A 23,369-nucleotide genomic window follows, 5' to 3' on the forward strand; every position below is an offset into this window, starting at 1 on the left:
TCTGTCTACTGAGATCCGTAACTAGATAGGATGACGGGAGCAATCAAAGGTTGTTAGTGATACACGGGCTGCATTTTCTCTCTGCTTTCTGGATCTTTTCTGCCACCTTTCACTGACAGAGAACGTGATGTTTTTGATATGGGCTCTCATTTCAGATCTTTCTGGTTTTTTTGTATATTTAATTAAACATTATAGTTCAGGTAGCAGTGCAAACAACTCTGAATTTACATCATAAAATCTGAAATTATGCTTTCAAGCTTAGAGTCATTGGGAAGAAAAACTGACTATTTTTGTGCCCTAAATATCATTTATTCTCTCTTTTGAAAAGATTAACTTACTTTTCACATACATCTGACATCATTGTTAGTAATCAAGTTCTCTTTTAATGGGAATAAATAGCCATAGTTCAGATCTTTTAATCCACCAAAGAGATCTACAAAATTAGGTTTTTTACTAATGAAAGTTATATCTCAGATATTGTGTATTTTCTCTAAATTTTTATTCCCTTCTGTGTAATTCTTCACTTTCTGAAAGTGACATTATGAAATCCTTATTGATAATTTACCCACATGTTCCACTCTCTCCTTAGAGATTGGAAGACAAACTGTACTTTGGATAACCCTTTACGTGCCAATTGGATTATAGAGATTTTGAACTGGGAGGACCTTAAGAATCCTGTGGTCTGGAGAGGAATGCCCGTTAGGCAGATTGTTCTTTGGTAGGATTTGTTTTTAATAAGAGATTGTGCAAGTTTAACTTATACAATTTAATGTTTGACACATGTACACATCCATAAAACCACCACCACAATCAAGATAATCAGCATATGTGTCATCCCCCAAATTTTTCTTGTGCTCCTTTAAAGTGGTCCTTGTCTCCTCCATCAGTCCTCAGGGGACCTCGGAACTGCTTTCTGTTACTATAGATTGGTTTGCACTTTCTAGGACTTTATGTAAGTGGAATCATACATTATGTGTTCCGTGTGTGTATGTTTGTTTTTTTGACTCAGCATGGGTTATTTTGAGATTGTTGGCACGTGTCATTGATTTTTATTCATTGAGTGACATTCCATTCTATGGTTATATACCACAATTTGTTTAACTGTTTACCTGCTGACAGACATTTGAGTTGTTTTCCAGTGTCAGGCTGTTACAAGTAAAGCTGCTGTAAGTATTCAGGTACAACTCTACATGTACTTTCATTTATCCTGAGCATAAGCCTAAGTCTGAAACACCTGGGACATAGGGTAGGTGTATGTTTCACTTTAAGAAACTGCCAAACTGTTTTCCAAAATATGTACTATTTTACATTTCCACTAGCAGTGAGCATTCCAATTGTTTCCGTATTCTTGTAAACACTTGGTATGTTCAGTATATTTAATTTAACATGTGTTAGGTTATTAATAGCTATAATAATTTATAATATTTACTTACTGGGTTTTGAGAGCTCTTCATATATTATGAATACAAATTATTTTTCAAATGTGTAATTTGCCAATATTTTATTCCACTCTATTCTAAGTGTTTTCAATTGTGGTAAAATACACAGAACACAAATTTTAACATCTTTATTATTTTAAAATGGACAATTCAGTAGCATTAAGTATGCTCACATTGTTGTACCACCAATCTCCCGAAGTTCATCTTGCAAAATTGAAATGCTGTACTCATTGAACTTCCTATTTCCTCCTCCCTCATCCCTTGGCAACCACCATTCTGCTTTCTGTTAATATAAACTTGACTACTCTAAATTCTTCATGTAAGTGAAATTATACAGGATTTGTCTTTCAGTGACTGGCTTATTTCACTTAGCTAATATCTTCAAGGTTCACCCATGTTGTATCATGTGTCAGAATTTTCCTCCATTGTAAGGCTGCATAATACTCCGTTGTATCTCTACACCACATTTCGTTTATCCATTCACCTGTCCGTGGATGCCTGGGTTACTTCCACCTCTTGGCTATTGTGAATAATGCTGCTGTGAACATGAGTATATTCAAATATCTCTTCAAGACCCTGCTTTCAATTCTTTTGGATATATACACAGAAGTAGAATTATTAGATCATATGATAATTCTATTTTTTAATTTTTGAAGTCCAATTTACCCTTTTTAAAAATGGATTATGATTATGGTGCTGTATCTAAGAAATATTTATTTGCCTCACTCAAGATCACAAAGATTTTCTACCATGTTTTCCTTCCTAAGTTTTATAGTATAACAGGGGTGGCAAACTCATTTTCACCGGGGGCCACGTCAGCCTCGTGGTTGCCTTCAAAGGGCTGAATGTAATTTCAACTCCTTAACAGTTAAGGAGTAGTTACATTTACACAGTCCTAAAATTATTTCATCCCTTCGAAAGCAACCGTGAGGCTGACGTGGCCCCCGGTGAAAATGAATTTGACACCCCGATATAAAGTTTTACATTTCAATCTGTGGTCTATTTGGAGTTAATTTTTATATGTGGCTTTGTATATGGGTTGGGGTTTTTTTTTACATATTATCATCAAGCTATTCTGACCTCATTTGTTGAATAGACTGCCCTTTCTTCACTGACTTTGCACCTGTGTCATAATCAACTGACCATACATGTGTGAATCTATTTCTGGTCTCTCTCTTCTGTACCAATGACCGATTGTACTATATAAAGCAGAAAAATAGACCATGTATTTAAAATAAATGTAATAAGTGTTTGCATTTTGAGACATGGACAACAAATTAATTTTAAAAACCAAGTGGAAATATTCACATTAGATGAAAAAACTGATAGGACAGATTCAGCTAAAGAGTTTATTTTTTTCTCAATTGAAATGTCAGTGCTAGTTAAGCAATTTTTATTCAAAGTTAGCAACATATAACCAAAACATTAATAGTGGTTTTCCCCAGTGGTGGTTGGATTACAAATGCTTCTTGTTTTCTTTCTTGTAATTGTCTTTGTTTTCTAAAATTTCTACATATACACACAATTAAACCTTACCCTTGCTTCAGCTGTGGATCATAATCTCACTTTATCTCATCTTCTGCAGGCTTCTCATTTGGGGAGTTCTGGAGTACAATTCATCACTCTCCCTAGTGGTGGGTGGTCATGCTGCCTCAGGTGTACAAAGTCCAGTCAATCTGCCCCTGGTGGGACCAGGTTCTCTGCTGACCTCCAGTGGCTATAGGCCGTATGGCAAAAGATGTCCATAAGTGATTTGCTGGTCAGTGCAGAACCCTACTAGCAATATTAGGAAAGTACTTTGTAATTGTCCGTGAAATAGGCAAGCACATGCTCCCAAATACCAGTTACTCTTACCTGTCTGCTTTCTAGGGCTAACCTTAACCTTTCACATTGTAAATTGAGAAGCTTTATGAGAGCTATGCATAAATGAGGCATTAAGAATAATGAAATAATTGTAGACAATATTGTATTAAAAACATCAAACTTGCTAATACTGGATCTTAATTATTCCTACAACAAAAATGTCAGTTATGTCAAGTGATAGACGTGCCAACTACTGTGACAGTGACATTGCAATACTGCAGTACATAGATGTGTCAAACCAACATATTGCACACCTTAAACTCACACAGTGTTATATGTCAAATATATTTCAATAAAACAAGTTTAAAAAGAAGAACAAGGAAATCTGCAGTAAAGAATTTATGTGCATAAAACAGAACTTGGATGTGCAGGCTTAACCTCAGTCCTGAGTAAGCATCTAAGCTTTCTTTGTAATTTTTCTGTTTAGGGTTTTCTTTTGTTGTTGGGCTTTTGTTTATTTGTTTGTTTTTTTCTCATTGAGGGGAGGGCATGGTTTGGGAATGAAAAAAAGGCTATATAGACAGCAGTGGTTCTTATCCTAGAGCCACAAGAACAATAATACCTGTCTATTGAAATCATTTGCCTCCATACTATCTGCCATTGATGATTGTGGCAGGGTAGACCATGCTGGGTCAAGGTCATGAGACAGTTTCCCCATGTGGAGCCCTGCTGGGCTTTAGTGAGATAGGCAGGCAGGCAGAGCCCATTAAGGAAAAGTGAGTGACCACTGAAGCAAAAGTACATGTTAATTTTCCATCAGTGAGCTATTAACCTTCTGTAATTTATAATACCTTTGACATCCATTTTAACATTTGATCCACCCAGTTAATAAAAAAAGTTATTATACCCCTTCATTTTCAGTTTTATTGTCAAAATGTTATATTGTAATTATCTTAAAATGACTTTTGACTAAAACATGTAAAAAGTCACCTTTATGTCTGAGATTATTAATCAGTGTAATTTTAAGGCCTTTGCTTTTTTTTTTTTAAGATTTTATTTATTTTTAGAGAGGGGAAGGGAGGGAGAAAGAGAGGGAGAGAAACATCAGTTGCCTCTCCCGCGCCCCCTACTAGTGACCTGACCCGCAACCCAGGCATGTGCCCCAGACTGGGAATTGAACTGGTGACCCTTTGGTTCGCAGGCCGGCACTCAATCCACTGAGCCATACCAGCCAGGGTAGGTTTTTGCTTTTTAATAATTAACAGCCACCTCATTGTGTAGCATACCTGCTGCATGATGTGTTTGAGGATTAAGCAACCCTCTGCTGCTGGGTAGTTTTCAATGATTATTTTATCTTTTCCTATCCAGAAGTGGAAAAAAGTTACATTGTTTTATTTTGTAGATAGACTTCTTGTTATTTCTGCCAGGACTATGGCAGTAGCTTCCTTACTTGTCTCCCCTAGTATAGTTGTTTCTACCCTCAGATCTTCTAGAAAACTCAGGTGCTCGAGGGTTATCGTAGTTGTTGTATTTTGTTTCTGTTTTAAAACCACTGGAAGTGGAGGCAAGGTTAGACCATTTTCATGGGGGTTTTGTGCCACCATTTTAGAATTCTGTCCTCATTTCCACTCAGTTGAGGAAAACAAGGTCACCTGTTTTAGATCACTTCAGTGCTCTCTCGGGTCACCTTCATTCCAAGACTTCAGTGCATCTTTTATCATTCTCCTACACGATATAAGGCACCTTAGTAATTGTGATTTCTAAAAGATGAGATCAGCATATATTTTATTTATGAACACAAATTTTAATGATTTTTAAAAAAGAATCTTCACTGCCTCAGAATATACCCAGAGGTTGTAATAAAGGGATTGTTTTCTAGTGTATACTGCTGAGTTTTTACTTTATTAGCTTGTAAAAATTTGCATATTTGGGATTATAAATTATTCTCCTAGCAAAAAAATATCTAATATTAGTTTTTAGCCTTGGAAAGTGATTTTCATTTAAATTTAATTTTCTTTTATTAAATGCTTTAAGAGACCCTCATAGTATAGAGTAACTTGAACGACTTTTCAGAATTGGAGTTTTGTGCATTCTAATTCCTTTCTGGAATATATAATAATGTTTACTAACATTTATTTAGACTTTGCATTTGTATTATCTCATTTAGTCCTTAAAACAATCCTATGTGGTAGAAATTATATCCTTACTTAAAGATGAGAAACTAAGGCACAGACAGTTGATGCAAGTTAAAAGTTGACACAGCCAGTAAATAGCAAATTTGGGGTTGGAACCAGGTAATCCATGTCCAGAGCTGACCCTCTTACCAATACAAACTTGTCATGATTAATTTTTTTCTCTAACACAGAGAGAGAATTATTGAACCAAAATGTTCTCACTAAGTAATTGTGAGGCTTTAGACTATTTGGCTAATGGGCTTACCTAGACCACGTACAAGGGTGAAGTTAATTTTTTTTTCCATTCTTTTAGCTGATATAGCCCAGCGATATAGGATAAGCAAATACCCTACCCTCAAATTATTTCGTAATGGGATGATGATGAAGAGAGAATACAGGGGTCAGCGATCGGTGAAAGCACTTGCAGATTACATCAGGCAACAAAAAAGTGACCCTATTCAAGAACTTCATGATTTAACAGAAATCTCCACTCTTGATGTAAGTTGTTAACTTTTGCTGGATCAAATGAACATTGCCTGTGTAACTAATGTAAAGAAATTCTTATGCAATCAAAGAATCTGTACATTTTCTTATAGTTCATTGCAATGGATTTGACATATACTTACATAGCAAGTTAAATTTTTCTTCAATTATTTCTCAAGGGAAATGTTAATGTTTTACTGAACGTTTGTTTTACTGAAACTTTGTTTTACTGAACCTTTGGATAAAGTGTATAGCATACAGTAGAGTTGTACTAATTTGAATTAATTGAGGTCACAGGGTAGCCTGAATTATGAAGAAATAAATGTTAACATAAGGCCTACACAAAGTTTCCATATTTTCTTTAGTGGAGACCCTCCATGTGTCTGCTCTAGTTACTCCTAAATCAGCGCTTTGATAAGTGTTTTTCTGTCCTCTAAAACAGTCCCCCTTGAAGGGATTAGACAAAGAACATATATGCATGATCCATAGACATGAACAATGGTGTGGGGATTGCCTGTGGGAACGGGTGATGGGCTGGGGGCAGGGGAGCCAAGGGGGAAAAATTGGGACAACTGTAATAGCATAAACAATAAAAAAAAATTTTTAATAAAATAGCCCCCCTCAATAATGAACTTAGCAAACTCTTTTGTTTGTACACTTAGTAGTGCTTTCAAAACATAAAGACAACTGAGTTTGGGCTTTAGATTGTCACTGTCAGGTTTAAGATTTATTTTTACCGTACTTAAAAGCTAATAAGTTAACCGACTATGGTTTTCATTGATGCTATCAAAAGACATAGGCTTATGGGTCAGTGACAAAGGACTTTATTGCTTACATTACAGCCACCAATGTGAGCATATTTGCATTTGTTTCTTTGACCCCTGGGTCTTATGTAGGTGACATAGAGGGCCCAATTGGGTGCCTGCATGTGCAGTGGGTTGTCTTACAAGAGAGCTCTGGGCTCCGGTAACCCCCGTGTCAGTGCTGGTAGTGAGCCTGCTCTGTCCCGGAGAGAGGCACAACCCTGAGAAGCGGCCTGGGTGAAGAGTGGTCAGGGTTCTGTATTTTGTGGATGCCTGCATGTGAAGTGGTGTGAGAGACCCGTGGGGGAGTCTCTACCTACAATCAGTCACGTGTTATGAATTGATGTACTGTTTTGAAATATTTTAGAATTAGTCACCTTATTTAGTGAAGGACTGTCATTGATTAAATAGTTAACCTATTTCTTGAAATTTTAAAATAATATGCTAGAAAGGAATATTTATAATTACATTAGAGTTAAGATTGTTTTCAATCCAATGTAATCTTTAATAGTTTTGGACTAGGTTTGGGCTATGATAAAGCCAAAGATGTATTTATAGTCATACTTCATTTTGAGATAATTGAACAAGATGGGTAAATGGTATAACATGTTTATAGGACTATATGTGTTTGTAAAATGATCACATTATTTTACAGCGCAGCAAAAGAAATATCATTGGATATTTTGAGCAAAAGGATTCAGACCACTATAGAGTTTTTGAAAGAGTAGCAAGTATTTTGCACGATGATTGTGCCTTCTTTGCTGCTTTTGGGTAAGTATCTTAGTTGAGAGTGTGTTAGCAAAATTGGGTCAGTTTGGCTGAGATATTAAAACTAAAACTTCATGGATGAGTCTGACTTACAAGCAAATCAGTGTGTTTTGTGATTGGTCTGTGTGACCACATCGATGACCTTGATCCCCAGTTAGTGGTAATATCTGGTTTTAATAATAGCTTTTTAGTGTGAAAACTGCCAATCCAAACTTAGAAAATATCGAGTCATAAAGCAGTTAGCAAACATTTCCCTTCTTAAAAAATCTGCCTCGTATTAAATTGTTATTTAATAATTTTGAAAAATAATATGCTTTCATTGGTATTGCATAGTCTAATAAGTAGGAAAGATGATGGGCAAGTATATATTTCAACTATATAATTCATACATTGTAAAACAGCTAGCCAATTCTGCTTCATTCAGATATATTACTGCTATTATTTTTCTTAATAAGTATTAGTACTACTTCTTTCTTCCTATTAGGGCTGTTTCAAAACCAGAAAGATATAGTGGAGACAGCATAATCTATAAACCACCAGGGGTAAGTTGCAATTTTGTAGTGTATATGATTTTAAATATAAATTAAATACATGAATTATTAATAGTCTGTCATTGTACTTTTTCATATACACATAAAGAGTCCATATTTTTCCAATTCACAATTTTTATTTTAATGTCTGCAGCATTTTGACACTTTAAAGTTTTTAATTTTTCTGTAGTCACATGAATGAGACTTTTGCTTAGAAAGGTCACTTCCTATTCTGAATTCAGATGAGTATTTGCCTGTATTTTCTGCAAGTCCATATCTTTAGGAGGAGTAGCTTCCATAGTATGAACTACTAGGTTATCAGAATCCAATATGGTGTCTCAGAATGTTGTTAAGAGCATGAGCTCTGGAATGAGACTTGAGTTTTAATGTCAGATCTGCCACTTTCCTAGGTGTATAACTCTGAGAAAGGTTCTTAGCTTCTCTTGCTTCAGTTTGTTCATTGGTAGAGATAGCCATGATAATAATAGTCCTGCTTAGGCAGTATTTCAAGGATTAAATGTGTCAACATATGTAAGGTACGTACAATACTGCTTGGATACAGTAGGTTTACTTAGTTAATGTTAGCTGTTATTTTTATCATCATTTTAAGTACTTCATAAATACTGATTTTGAGTCTATGTGGAAATAGATACTGTAAACAATTAATATTAGAGATAGCTATGCCTTAGATTTATACAGTGTCTTGTATTTTTCGAGGCTTTTTCATGGGGAATCTCCGGATTTTCTTCTAATTATCTTCAACTCTAGGGATAGCTAACTTAATTCTTTGGATAATTCTCCTTCTTCACAATGCCTGCCTGCCATTGGTGAAGATGCTGATAAACAGTTAATTGACACAAATCCAAGGAAAAGCAGGTGGCTTAGGCATCACAGGTTGGATAATTAGTTCCCTGAATATCAGAATTATCAGCTTTTTATCAATTACAGTTCTATTTCTCAGATGTTTCGTGTTTTTTCCTTCTTTTGTATCCCCTGTAGATTTTCTGGGCTCATAGATGGCTTTAAGAACGCACTTTTGCTAGCACAAGTTAGATCTGTTTACCATTTTTTTCTGTTTTTGTAACAGCATTCTGCTCCAGATATGGTATACTTGGGATCTATGACAAATTTTGATGGGACGTACAATTGGATTCAAGATAAATGTGTTCCTCTTGTCCGAGAAATAACATTTGAAAATGGAGAGGTATGGGCTTTTTAATGTGGGTCATTATTTTTAATTCAGATTTCTGAAAAAGCAAACTTTGTCCACTCATGTTACACTATTTTACTGCATACTTATCTGTAGTAAAAAGGATACGGTTGAACTAACTACATCATAGCTATTTCTGTAATACAAGCCAGTGTTTCTCACCTGTGTTGTCCCGGGACCCCTCTGTTGCATTTCCTGCAATGTCAGTGGTTCATTACAGTCTTGAATATGAATTTGAAAATGCCTCTCAGGTGATTCTGATAACAACCTTGGATTGAAGATCTTTGTTTAGGGCATTTCCTTTAGAAGCAATGCTCTTCAGATTTTAGTTACAATTAATTATATAGAGTGATAATCTTTTGCCATAAAAAAATTTTCCTGATTCCTGTCTATCCTAAATGAATGGAGTTATGAAAACAGTTATCAGTTATCATGTAACTGACCTCAGCGACTCCATGTGCCTGAAACAAAGGAAACTTACAACTCCCACAAAAACGAAGCACAAAGTCCTCAGAGGCCCTGGAGCACGTACAAAGGGCTATGTCTATGAGACATGCCTCTGTATTTTTTACTATATTAAAAATATATCTTTATTTCACTCCATTTTTAAAACCCATGGTCTAAGAATGCATTTTTTAAAGCATTTTAAATGCAATTTTAAAAAACCTTTTATATGCATATATACTTCAAAGAATTACAATTAAGTGTACAGCTCAGATTTTAAATATACAGTTCAAGAAGTTACCACATAGTAAACACACCCACCTAGTCACCATCTAGTCAGAAGCTGGCAGTTCTGTAAAGGAGGCAGTACGTAGTTTAGGCTTTCCAGTTCAGGTAGTCTCTGTGAAACAACTCACCTTTGCAGTTGTGGCACAAAAGCAGCCTTAGGCAACACGTAAGTAAGTGTGGTTGTGTTCCAGTGAAGTTTTGTTGCTTGTGTTCTTTCTTGGTTTATTTATCAAATGAACATCTCTGCTACTTTTCTCAGTTCTCTAGGCTTCAGGTATGCTTGGCTAAATTACTTACATTTTAAAAAAATATTTTGTTTATTTATTTTTAGAAAGGAGAAGGGAGGGAGAAAGAGAGGGTGAGAAACATCAATGTGTGGTTGCCTCTCTCATGCCCCCTACCAGGCACCTGGCCTGCAACCCAGGCATGGCCCTGACTGGGAATCGGACCAGTGACACTTTGGTTTGCAGGCCTGCGCTCAATCCACTGAGCTACACCAGCAGGGCTAAATTATTTACATTTTTATTGTATTAGCTCATTTAGTTCTCAGAGGCTCAGAAAGATTTAGTAACTTGTCACAATTATATACCTGTTTTGGCAGTTTTTGCAGGAATAGTTTCAAAAACAGAGTTTAAAGGTATAGAATGGAAAATTTTAAACAATAAAACAGGAGTTCTAACTGCCCCTAAGTCACTTAAACCAGGGGTATCCAACCCACGGCCCAAGATGGCTATGAATGTGGCCCAACACAAAATCGTAAATTTACTTAAAATGTGAGATTTGTTTGTGATTATGTGTCACAATGTATTTAATGTGGGGCCCAAGACAACTCTTCTCCTTCCAGTGTGGCCCAGAGACGCCAAAAGGTTGGACACCCCTGATTTTTAAACTATGAGGAAACCTCTGGTATATGGTTATCTCGATAGTCCCGCTCCTGAATCTTTTATTTACTGCTTGGTAGAGAATATGTCGATGTGTGCACAGGAAAACTTAGAAGCCCAAGAATAATAAACTACCAACTACTATGTTAATGTATGTAAATTAGCTCAGCAAATAGTTTTTTTTCAAACTATTAATCCATACTTTTTTTAGTCTAATAAAATAATGTTATATTTGTCTTTACTTTTAACTTTGGAGCTCTTAAGTTTTCTAAAAGGTGACTGCTGAGTCTTCTTTCCCAATTAGTAATTTATTCGGCAACATGTATGTCCTCATTTATTCCATCTAGGTTGATCGCCCATTATTGCATATAAAAACCTGTGAGCAAAAGAGAAGTAAGATAAGATTCTCTCTCTTTAAAGGGTTACCAGTCCAGTAGTTCACATGTATAGAGAATGTAATATAAAGGCATGCCCCATGCCACATGAGGTGCACCGAGGAAATGTCCTGGGAATTCAGAGGAGAGAATTCATTTCTTTGGCAGAAGTGGGGCAGAATCAGGGATGGTTTTCCAGAAGAGGCCAGATCAGTCCTGAAACAAAAAGGCTAAAAGAAAAATAGAAGTACTAATGGAAATAGGGAAGTAAGAGGAGGAGACTGCACTAACATTGAGTGCTGAAGGTTGGTTGGACTTTGAAATGGAGGTAGTAGGCAGGAAGTTGGAAATCTGGACTGGGATTCTCAGCTGGAACTGGGCATTGAGACACACAGATAAGGGTCCAGGTGCTGTCAGTAGTGCTGATTGAGATTGCTGAACTAGTTGAAGTTGCCAGGCTAGAGCAGAGAAGCCCAGAGACAGAACCATGGGGAGTTTGTGAGTCCAAGAGATGAAAAGTGCGAAGAGGAAACTTTAAATCAGCTTGCAAAAGATCAAGGTGCCCCGATTGGTGTGGCTCAGTTGCTTGGGAGTCGTCCTGCAAAGGGAAAGATTACTGATTTGATTCCCAGTCAGGACACACGCCTGGCTTGCCGGCAGGTCCCCAGTTGGGTTGCGTACAAGAGGCCGCTGATTAGTGTTTTTCTCTCACACTGATGTTTCTCTCCCTCTCTTTCTCCCTCCCTTCCCCTCCATCTAAAAAATAAAATCTTTCCAAAAAAAGATTAATGTAATGACAGGGCCTAGGGGAGGAAAGATGGGGAGTGACTGCTAATGAGTACAGGTTTCTTTTTGGACTGGTAAAAACGATGTGGCATTAGGTAGTGTTGCTGTTTGCAGACCTTGTTAATATAATAAAGCCCACCAAATTGTGCACATTAAAATGGTGAATTTTGTGGTCTGTGAGTTATATATCAACTTTCAAAAGGTAAACGTGACAATAAGCTTCATAATTTATTTTGTATATGAATATAATAGGCTTACAAAACATGGATCTAGGCCCCAGAAGAAAACTCTTGTATCAGATAGGTCCCAGTTTCAGACTTTATAGGATACAAGACATTGGAGCTTTCTGCGGAAGCAGTTTCTAAATTGCAGAGAGACACACAAAAGAATAGTTGATGGAAATAATTTTATTGTTAGGCCCTTTCTGGACTTTTCCTTATGAGTGAGAACTTAGCATCTGTTAGAGAGAAGAAATGATGAAAATCTGTCTACTCATAACATTTCTCTTAAATTATTCTCCAATAACAATAATATAAAATTTTAAAGCTGTTTATAATTTTAAAGTCAGTTTTGTGTACGTATATGTACAAGGTATATAAACACACATGCATTGTGTTGGGTATTGTTAATGTTGAAAATTTTGTATTGGTTAAAAACTGGCTATGTTTCGGGGGGGTTGTGATTTGCTCTGAATCAAACTTTTTAGCTTTGGGTAGATCTCATATAAGTTTTTGCATACACCTTAAAATGAACATAAGTTTGCAAATCAGATTTATTTACTGTTGGTACACTCAGTTTTTCAGTGTTCTCTGTGAAGAGAGTTTACCCCGCTGTAAAGCCTGTGGGGCAGACCGTGTTTACCACACCCTAAAATCAACATCTTGATAAAGAGCCAGCCTGGTTTCTACTTTGGTCAATTCCTTTTCCAAATGTCATGGCTTCATCCAATACTAGTTAACAGACCAGCCCAGTGGTTACTTTAAGGCAGATCAGTTCCTGCAGTAGAGCAGGACACGTGGGCCCTCTGAGTGCCTGGGACTCCAGGTGGAGGGAGCGCATACCTTCTTCCATTTATATTTGCTTGTACCGTTGGACCTTCCCCCGCCGTTCCTACCCCCTCCCCCCAGGATGTTGCAACTGTTGCATGTTACACGGGTTGGATTCATAATTGCACCTGCCTAAAAAATAGCTAGGACCAAATGGAGAGGCCTGGTAATTCTCATTGAATACTTCTCTACACAGGAATTGACAGAAGAAGGACTGCCTTTTCTAATACTCTTCCATATGAAAGAAGATGCAGAAAGTTTAGAAATATTCCAGAATGAAGTAGCCCGACAATTAATAAGTGAAAAAGGTAGACAGATTAAGGTGTTTATTTTCATCTTTTCTCTTTGTTTCCTTCCTTCTCCCCATTCCGTTCCCCAGGACAACCCCAGAATTTACATGTAAAGTAAACATGGGGGTGAGAGGCATTAGTAGAGAGATAATATGAAGCAATGATTTTTTCTTTTTAAACCATGTCTGTTTTAGCTCCCTAAGATCAAATTGCATGAAAAGTTGGGGGTCATGGGTGGACATCATTAGGTTTAGGCACTTTCTTCTAGCACCTTGATATTTGCTTGGTCCTTTTGTAGTGGATAGTCCCGGGCATATTGCTGAGAGAAAGCGGAGTTCTCTGTGGACTTCTCCAAAGCATCAAAAAACAATTTGAGGTATCACCGACTTTCCCTTGGTTGTTAGAGAAGACTGTCACACATAATACACTGAAGGCATTGTGTAGAGTCATACCCATATTAGTGACTGAGCAAATATTTTGAGGGGTGAATTAGATTAAAAGTCAACCAGTCAGGGACTCGAAAGGCATCCTTGATGAAATGAAGGTAGTCCCAGGAGAACAGTTCATGTATCAGTTTCAGGAACTTGCTTCCCAGACCTGGGCAATCTGCAGAGCAGAGGAGTATTCATGTAAGAAAAATAAAACACTCACTATAGTATTTGAATTCAGGTTGAGTTAACACAGTTTTTAAGAAAATTATGCTCTCTACCCTAAGAAGTTAAATCCTACCTCTTTTAAGTGTTGTAATATTTAATTTTAGTCTTTGTGATCTCTGTTACTCTACAGCATTTGGGGGTTTTTTTAGTGTCTACTTTTTATGAACTTGCAATATTACAAGAATACAATCAAGAAAATTCTAATCTCCCTCTTCAAATTCTTTTTCTTGTAAAGGTACAATAAACTTTTTACACGCTGACTGTGACAAGTTCAGACACCCTCTTCTGCACATACAGAAAACGCCCGCAGACTGCCCCGTGATAGCCATTGATAGCTTTAGGCATATGTACGTGTTTGGAGACTTCAAGGATGTGTTGTAAGTAATCGTTTTGGCTTTCTTGAGTTACTGATACATGTCTCAAAAATGAACTGAAAACAATTGTTTGGATATTTTAAATAATCTCATGATGGAATAGTAATACTTTATTATTTGTATGGAAAAGGTTATTTTCTTCTCCATTCTAAAGTGTAGTATACTTGACAATGAGAATTATGATATATTCCTATAGAAATGCCAGCATTATGCTTGGAAATTAACCTCTGAAAGACAAGTTTTGGCCTTTGAGACATTAGTTCTGAATTGTGTTTGGCCTTTGTCAGCACATCAAGGTAAGTGGAATGCAATCCTAGGTCAGGTTAAAGGAAATTGGTAGTATTACTGCTTACGTGTGACTGCGTCGAGCAAGTATATTAGTGGTATTTAAGACCCAGAAAATGGCTATGACTAGGCATTTCTAAGGACATAGGAACCTTTGAAAGAGAGATAAGTGTTCTGTTTATTTTCAGCTGTTTATTGTACTAATAAGCATGAACCTTGTAACTACAACAGTTATTAAATTTCTATCAGTTTCTGTGAGGTTAAATACAATGGTAAAAAGTGGAGATGTTTCTTCATATATGAAAAATTTAAGCAATACTGTGGTATTAATTCAAATTAGACCCTTTCTTTTAAAAATTCATTTATGCTTTTTTATGTCCAAAGGTTAAATTGCATATTTGAAGGATTATTTGCAGCCCTATTGCAGAATGAATTATCTCTCTCACTTCTAAACATTTCAACAGAATACCAGTTGTTTGGTCGAAGATCTCAGTCCTAACACAGAGGAGCCTAGAATTGAGTCCTGCCTTGGGCATGTCACTTAGCTTCTCCGTTCTTGTTTCTTCACACTTAAAATATGATTGATGGTACAGCCTACCCAATGGGACTGTTATGAAAATTAATGTGTTCTAAACCATAAAGTACTGACAAACAGTTGTTACCGCTTTACCTACACTCAAAAGGATACCATTTTAGCCTATTAACTCATAAATAGTTATCCAGGTCTTCTCTATGGTGGTCACTGTATAATACAAACCGATGGTTTAAAGCTGACTAAGACTAGATCCCCGCCCTCCAAGAACTCCCAGCTAGTAGTGAAAGGAAACAAGCAGGGTAGCAAGCAGTTGTTTTATGTGGTAAGTGCTCTGATAAAGTTCAGCAAAGAGGTATCTGATCCAGGATTTCTAGAGATGCCTAAGGGAGGCCCTGAAGCCTATAGAAGTTAAACACGGAGGTGAGAAGCAGCAGGGCTTGGAGGAAGGGTGCACTGGGAGAAACAAGTAGAGTCTGTTGGCTGAGTGTGAGTGGGTAGGAGGGAAAGTATGGAGGGGTGAGGTCAAGGGAAGTAAGCAGGGGCTAGCTCATGAATACTGTTACATGCTGTATTACAGAAGTTTGACATTGTTTTGAAAACAGCGAAGAGCCAGTGAAGGGTTTTGGCGAGGGGATTGTTTTTTAAAGGTCATTCAAGATGCAAATTGGAGAATAGATTAGAGAGGGTCAAAGGAGAATCTAGGAGACTCTTCAGTAATCCAGGGAAGAGTTGATGATTGATAACCATAGATGATTCTTGAGTGAACGAATTATCTAAATGAATCCTGGCAGTAGCATTAAAGCTCGAGAGAAGCAGGATTTTTAAGACATTTTGTAGGTAGAATAGGAAGGCTTGGTGTGTTAATAAATAGGGGAGGAGAGGCCAGCCCTGATGGCCAGGAATGGGACACAGACAGTTATGGGTTGTGTTGCCTTCACTGAGCTCGGGAACTCAGAGGAGGAGCACCTTGTGGTAAAGATAAGGAGTTCCAGGCTCTGGCCGGGGAGCTCAGTGGGTTCAGAGTGTCATCCCGATAAGCCAAAGTTGCAGGTTTGATCCCCCATGTGGGCACAGGCAGGAGACAACCAATGAGTGCATGGATGGGTGGAGCGACAAACTGATGTTTCTCTCTCTCTCAAATCAATGCATAAAAGTAATTTAAAAAGAAAAAGGATAATGAGTTCCTTTTCTTGGTGTATTGAATTTGAGGTGCCGGTAGGTTACAAAGAAGTGTCCAGTGGGGAGTTTACATGGCTCTGGGATTCAACAGTGAGTTGAGAAGACAAGGGCTGGACCTTGAACACATGAGGATAGAGCTGAAGTTACAGAAACAGATGAGATGACCCACAACAGGGCTGAGCGTGGGACCCTGAATGAGACCAACATTTAAAGGGAGGACAGAAGGAGGAAAGTGAGCAACAGGCCAAAGAGGAAGCGGAATCAAAAAAGGGAGAGAAAAGCCAGCAAAGAGTAATATGGTCATTGAGGGACGAGCACTTCGGTCAGGAGGAATGCTCCTGTCAGAAGAAAAGGGTGAAGCGTCTCTTGGATTTGACACACACACACACCCCACCACCACCAAACAAGGAAAAGAACAAACAGAAAAACCCACTGTCTTGCAAAGAATTGGAGAGTGACTATTTCGTGAGGAAATGAAGGTTTGATATGAAAATTCTTGCAAGAAGCTAGCCTTTAAAGGGAAAGAAAAAGTAAGGGAATACAAGAGACACATAGGATGAAGTGAAAGTTTAGGTTTTCTTTTTATTTCCCCATTAGGGTACAAGAAATTAATCATGATCACATTCTTGTGGAAGGGAATCAAATGGAGTGAGGAGTTACTGAAGAGGTAGATAAAAGGGAGCTAATTGATAAAGCAAAGCTATGAGGAGCACAGAGGAAATGAGAAGCAAAGAAAAGGAAGTAGCCTTCTTTCTCTTTAGTGAGCAAGAGAGGAAAGGAAGGGTATAGTGTTTCTTTGGGTTGTTGAGGGATTTGGTGGTAAGTGACAGCAGCCGAAGACTGCTGAGGTTCTGTTCTGATTCTGTGGAACTATGGCAAAGGGAGCAGGATCATTTGCTGCAAGTGGGGATGTGGGGAGTAACTACAGGGGCAGAACTATGCTGGGTATAAAAAGGAAGAGTAACTACCCAGAAATCCACCTTAAAGATCCAGGTATCCCTAACATCCGGCATCTATGTAAAAACGGAACTCATATAGTCCCCTCAGTAAGTGTGTGAACATTGATTAGTGGGCTAGATGGAAATGTCTTAGCTGATTGGAAATGCCTTGACCTCCTCTCACTTCTTCCTTGGCTTGCTTCCTGAAGCTGCAGGCTCAAGCCAGGAGAACACGGTAGTTAGGAGAGAGGGTGGTTTCAGTGGCTGGGCGCACTGCAGGAGCTTCCAGGCAGAGTGACTGTGCTTGGCATTACAATGCTGCCTTACTGGGGGGTCATTTATGTGAAATTTTATCAGCACATTTCCCTACCACTAGTGGGTAAGTGTTGGGTTGTTTACATAACTCTTCCCTTTCACTGGAAACTTATAGCCCTATTTATAAAGTTTAGTGGAAGTCAAGAGGATGCTGATTAAATGATTAGGTTTACTAATCGGTAACTTAACGGAACTACAGGGTGGGGCAAAAGTAGGTTTTCAGTTGTATGCAAAACAGTTTACTCTTGCATTATTATTTACTCATTATGAACAACTATGAGCCTACTTTTGCCCCACCCTGTATATGCTGAACTTTGGCTTTTATTCCTAGGAGTGTTGTGTTACACATCTAGGGAAGCCCGGGAGGAATTGCATTTTGGCTATCTTAAGTTTTCTCCTCCAGTTCTGAAGTCAGATTTAAAAGCACTTCAGCACTTTCGTTACCAAACAGCAAGTGGGGTCCTGCTTCCCGCTGCCACCCTCTAAGTGAAATTCTGGAGGCAAAGGTTTGGTGATAAAGGAAAGTAGTCTTTATTCAGAAGCTACACAATTTTGAAATAATGGTTTTCCACATACTGTAGATACTTACAGCTTTAATCACTTAAGCCTATTAATTAAGGCTAAAAATCTTTAACATCTGAGTTCTCCTAGCATTCCCCGTTTTTAATTATCTTATTTCTATAGGGTCAGTTCACAAACTATAACAATGTAAGATACAAAAGCTACACAATTTTGGAGGAATGGCAGGCTTCTGCCTCAGAGCTTGTCCCCTCTAAAACACCCAAAGAAGGATAACTCTGCCTCCCTCTGCCAGGCCAGCCTGATCCTAGACTGTGCCCAGACTTTCTTCTCATCCAAAATGCTGTCCATTGGGAAACGCAAGCAGCTACAGCACCATCATCCAGGCATCCTTGAGGAAGAGAGAGAGGAGAGCCTGAGAGCCCATCTTTTATTTTAAATCTTCTGGCCCATAATTCCATGCGCTCTGGAGGCATTCACCTTCTCAGCCAATCCGGTCTTAGACTGTTTACCATTGCCTCTGTCAGTGTCCTCCTAGGATCTCTTCCTGCTCCTCCCCAGTGATCTGATCTCTCTGTGTCACTTCTAAATCCATTTTGGTGTCTGTCAGAGAAGCCAAACTAAGAAGTGGTTGTATTCTTAAGACATGACCCATTCCCCCTGCTCTCCAGCTGTAGTTCACTGGACCAAGAAGTGGACACTTGACCATGAAAAGCTCACCTATCAGCTGTCAGCACTGTACTTAAGTCCTGGTGCAAAAAGAACCTGAGCCAATAAGATTCTCCAAAGAAATCTGGAAATGGGAAATGTTGTGTCCCATCCTGCAAGTAATTATCCTATCAGTAGGGAGGGAGATAAGAGAAGTGATTATTTGTTTGAAACAAATTACTTCTCTAAGTTCTCCCTTAGGTGTCTGATTTCCCCTTCTAGGCACTGTTCCTGCTAATATTTTTTTAATTGTAAGAAGGCACATGCTGTGTGAACTACAAACTGAGCCTATGTGAATAGACGTTAGTGTTAAAAATCAAATAAAACATGCAGCAAAGTGAATCTGACAAATTTAATGGCTTGTATAATTGTTATTGTGCTGCACGGTAATTAAGGCTTAAATGGTAAGCAGTTTCCATAAATTACTGTAATTACTATTACTTTTACTTAGTAACTCAGCATTTCTAGGGTCATACAGAGGAAGTGAGGTTGTAGAAAGGAGAGAGAAAGCAGATTTATGGTGTGGTCTCCTCCCATGCCAGAGGTAGGCATTGGCAGTGGGGGGTCCTATGAGTGTTCTTTTTGCCTCTTCCTTTCCAGAGAAACTGAGGCTTAGGGAGGTAACATACTCAGTGAAGGCCATATAACTAATTAGTGGCAGGGCTAGGGTACATGTCTGAGTATATTGAACCCTGAAGTCCCAAGCTCGTAACACGCAATCCCAAAGTAATTACATTTTCAGTACATATAAAAAGCAGTATAAGTATGAATGTGAAAAATGTTTGAAGAGACAGTACTTATTAGTAGCTGAAACTAAATCACAGATCTATGAATCATTTGTTCTTTTCTATAGTCTGAACAGATTGGTTTCTTGCTGTATGTAAAGGAATTGATTCTAGCCCTGGCTGGTGTGGCTCAATGGATTGAATCAAAGGGTCGCCAGTGCGACTCCCAGTCTGGGGCACATGCCTGGGTTTCGAGCCAGGTCCCCAGTAGGGGCTGTGTGAGAGGCAACCACACATTGATGTTCTTTTCCCTCTCTTTCATCCTCCCTTCTCCTCTCTAAAAATACATAAATAAAATCTTAAAACATAAATAAAGGAATAGATTCTAGGCACAGATAGGGAAAGAATGGACAGTGATTTCAGAACTTGTGAGAACTTGTGGCAGGTCTGGGAAATGCTCTGTAGCCCTGAGACAAGAGAAGAAATGACAGGGTATGGTTTAAAACTGCCAAAGGACTTTGAAGGGAAACTTACCTTCTAAAAAAATGGCCAGCGAATACCCTACAACCTGTAGCTTACCAAGGAGTTCTTAGATAGCCGCCCTGCCTGCCCCTGGAGCCCCTGTGACGGCGGTGGCCGGGGGTTGTGGGGGGGAAGAGCAGCAAGCAGGACAGGCTTCAGGTTACTCCCAGGAAAATGTAATAGGCCTCTGATGCTAATGAGTTCCCCAGTTCTGGGCTCTTTAAGTAATTCATTGCAAATCATTAAATCACTGAAAATTATGATCATAATTTTTTTTAAACTACACAGTTTGGGAAGGTTGGCAGCCGCTGATTGGCTGCATGAGCAGCAGGGTGAGAGTGGGGTGGTTACCGTGAGAAGATGAGAGAGGCAGGGTGAAGTGAGGACTGGAGGCAGGTGTCTCACTAGTTTAGCAACTTGGTCATCTGCTATGACAAATTAGCCTGCCTCTTTGAGCTTGGAGGGAGCAAACCAGGAAATGGATGGAATAATGAAGAACTGGGAGGGAGATGAAGAAAAACATTTTTAATGAGATCACCATTAAGGTCCGTTTGAACTCTGAGAATCTGATTTTGTTCATCATTATCTCCGGGGGTCCCTCTTTTTTACCCAAATGAGGCTTTCCTTCAGTGGGAAAAAAATTGATATATGTTTTTTTAATACATTTTATTGATTATGCTATTACAGTTGTCCCATTTCCCCCTCTTCATTCCATCCTGCCCACCCCCTCCCACATTCCCCCCCTATAGTTCATGTCCATGGGTCATACATATAAGTTCTTTGGCTTCTACATTTCCTATACTATTCTTACCCTCCCCCTGTCTATTTTCTACCTACCATTTATGCTACTTATTCTCTGTACCTTTCCCCCCTCTCTCCCCCTCCCTCCCCCTCCCACTCCCCTGTTGATAACCCTCCATGTGATCTCCATTTCTGTGGTTCTGTTCCTGTTCTAGTTGTTTGCTTAGTTTGCTTTTGTTTTTGTTTTAGGTGTGGTTAATAATTGTGAGTTTGCTGTCATTTTACTGTTCATATTTTTTATCTTCTTTTTCTTAGATAAGTCCCTTTAACATTTCATATAGTAAGGGCTTGGTGATGATGAACTCCTTTAACTTGACCTTATCTGAGAAGTGCTTTATCTGCCCTTCCATTCTAATGAAAGCTTGGCTGGATAGAGCAATCTTGGATGTAGGTCCTTGCCTTTAATGACTTGGAATCCTTCTTTCCAGCCCCTTCTTGCCCTTAAGGTCTCTTTTGAGAAATCAGCTGACAGTCCTACGGGAACTCCTTTTTAGGTAACTGTGTCCTTTTCTCTTGCTGCTTCTAAGATTCTCTCCTTCTGTTCACCTTGGCTAATGTAATTATGATGTGCCTTGGTGTGTTCTTCCTTGGGTCCAGCTTCTTTCGGACTCTCTGAGCTTCCTGGACTTCCTGGAAGTCTATTTCCTTTGCCAGACTGGGGAAGTTCTCCTTCATTATTTGTTCAAATAAGTTTTCAATTTCTTGCTCTTCCTCTTCTCCTTCTGGTACCCCTGTGATTTGGATGTTGGAACATTTAAAGATGTCCCGGAGGTTCCTAAGCCTCTCCTCATTCTTTTGAATTCTTGTTTCTTCATTCTGTTCTGGTCGAATGTTTCTTTCTTCCTTCTGGTCCAAACCGTTGATTTGAGTCCTGGTTTCCTTCGCATCGCTATTGGTTCCCTGTACATTTTCCTTTGTTTCTCTTAGCGTAGCCTTCATTTTTTCATCTAATTTGTGACCAAAGTCAACCAATTCTGTGACCTTCCTGATTACCAGTGTTTTGAACTGTGCTTCTGATAGGTTGGCTATCTCTTTGTTGCTTGGTTGTATTTTTTCTGGAGCTTTGATCTGTCCTTTCATTTGGGCCATTTTTTTTTTGTCTAGGCGCACCTGTTACGTAAAGGGGCAGAGCCTTAGGTGTTCACCAGGGTGGGGTAACGCTCCTCGCTGTGCTGTGACGCTGTATGTGCAGGAGGGGTCCAGTAGGGAGCAATGGCACTTGCTCTGCTCTCTGCCAGTTTTCAGTCACTCCCTCTGCTACCCACAAGCAAATTGGGCCTTTGTGGTGCTAATTCCCGAGTAGGTGGGTTTGTGTATGGTCTAGGTCCCTGTGGGTCTCTCCAATGAACTCTCCTGTGAGGCTGGGAGTTTCTCCTGCTGCCACCTCAACCCCTACGTGTGTTTTGAATCAGAGGTTTGAGGCTTTATTTCCCTGTGCTGGAACCCTGGGTTGCGCAGTCTGTCACCAGGTCCACCAGCTGCTGCCTTGCAGGCCAGCTGCAGCTTTGCCCACCCTGCTCCACAATCCGCCACCTCGGTGGGTCCACCAGCCGCCACTTTGCAGTGAGTCCTCTTCACCCAGCTGCTGGTCTCCGCCCCTCCTACTGGTCTGGATGAATGTTTCTTCTTTATCTCCTTGGTTGTAGGACTTCCATACAGTTCGATTTTCTGTCAGTTCTGGTTGTTTTTTGTTTTTAAATTGTTGTTGTCCTTCTTTTGGTTGTAAGAGGAGGCACAGTGTGTCTACCTATACTTCCATCTTGGCTGGAAATCATTAAAAAAATTGATATATTGAGAAAGCTTCTTAAAAGGCAAATTTTATTAGTTTTTATTGTCTTTTGCTATACCAGCTGCTTTGTGACAGCATTAGATGTTCAATAAATGTTTTGATTAATTTGCTTATAGTTTAATCTGGTTATTATAAGTGTTTGACTACTTTCGATATATACATTTGCACATCTGTAATGTATCCAAATATTTATCAGCCATCCACTTGCTCTGTTGTTCCCCACCGCTCCGACTCATCTCTGTAGTTTTGATTTTCTCAATGTCTGTCTTCTCAGCCACGGGGCCATACAGTGCCCTGAGTCATTAAGCACCATTTTTATTCTCAAAGACATAAACATACAACTGACACTGAGTGTCTACTTATAAGTACTGTATGTTTCACAAATCATACCAGTGTACTTCACCTTATGTGGTCCTTCCAGCAAAAGACGCCAAGCCTTGACAGAGCCAGGCACTGTACCCACCCTACTTTACCATTTATATGTGGTCTCAGTTAATATGAAGCTTATAAACAGGTATTGTTTCCAATTTTGCAGTAAAGAAGTAGGCTCCAGTATAACTTAGAGTTCAGGTGCTCAGACCCTAGATTCAGACTGCTTAGACTTGAATCCCTTTCTGTTACCTACTAGTTACATCACCCTGGGCAATTTATCACCATCCCCATGCCTCGGTTTCCTCATCTGTAAAATGGAATGATAATAGGTC

General features: G+C 38.9%; 1 protein-coding gene across 2 annotated transcripts in view; it reads left to right on the plus strand.

The window, feature by feature from the left end:
• Positions 1-23,369, plus strand: part of ERP44 (endoplasmic reticulum protein 44) — a 65,008-nt gene that overhangs the window by 35,710 nt on the left and 5,929 nt on the right. For both annotated transcript variants that reach the window (XM_024560041.3, XM_045195094.3), the window contains 6 exons: positions 5,730-5,914; positions 7,358-7,473; positions 7,955-8,012; positions 9,088-9,204; positions 13,226-13,337; positions 14,211-14,352. In XM_024560041.3, the coding sequence (XP_024415809.1) occupies positions 5,730-5,914; positions 7,358-7,473; positions 7,955-8,012; positions 9,088-9,204; positions 13,226-13,337; positions 14,211-14,352 (730 nt within the window). The remainder of the gene's footprint in view (positions 1-5,729; positions 5,915-7,357; positions 7,474-7,954; positions 8,013-9,087; positions 9,205-13,225; positions 13,338-14,210; positions 14,353-23,369) is intronic.

The sequence above is a fragment of the Desmodus rotundus genome, chromosome 1, assembly GCF_022682495.2.
Source record: "Desmodus rotundus isolate HL8 chromosome 1, HLdesRot8A.1, whole genome shotgun sequence".
NCBI classification, from domain to species: domain Eukaryota; kingdom Metazoa; phylum Chordata; class Mammalia; order Chiroptera; family Phyllostomidae; genus Desmodus; species Desmodus rotundus.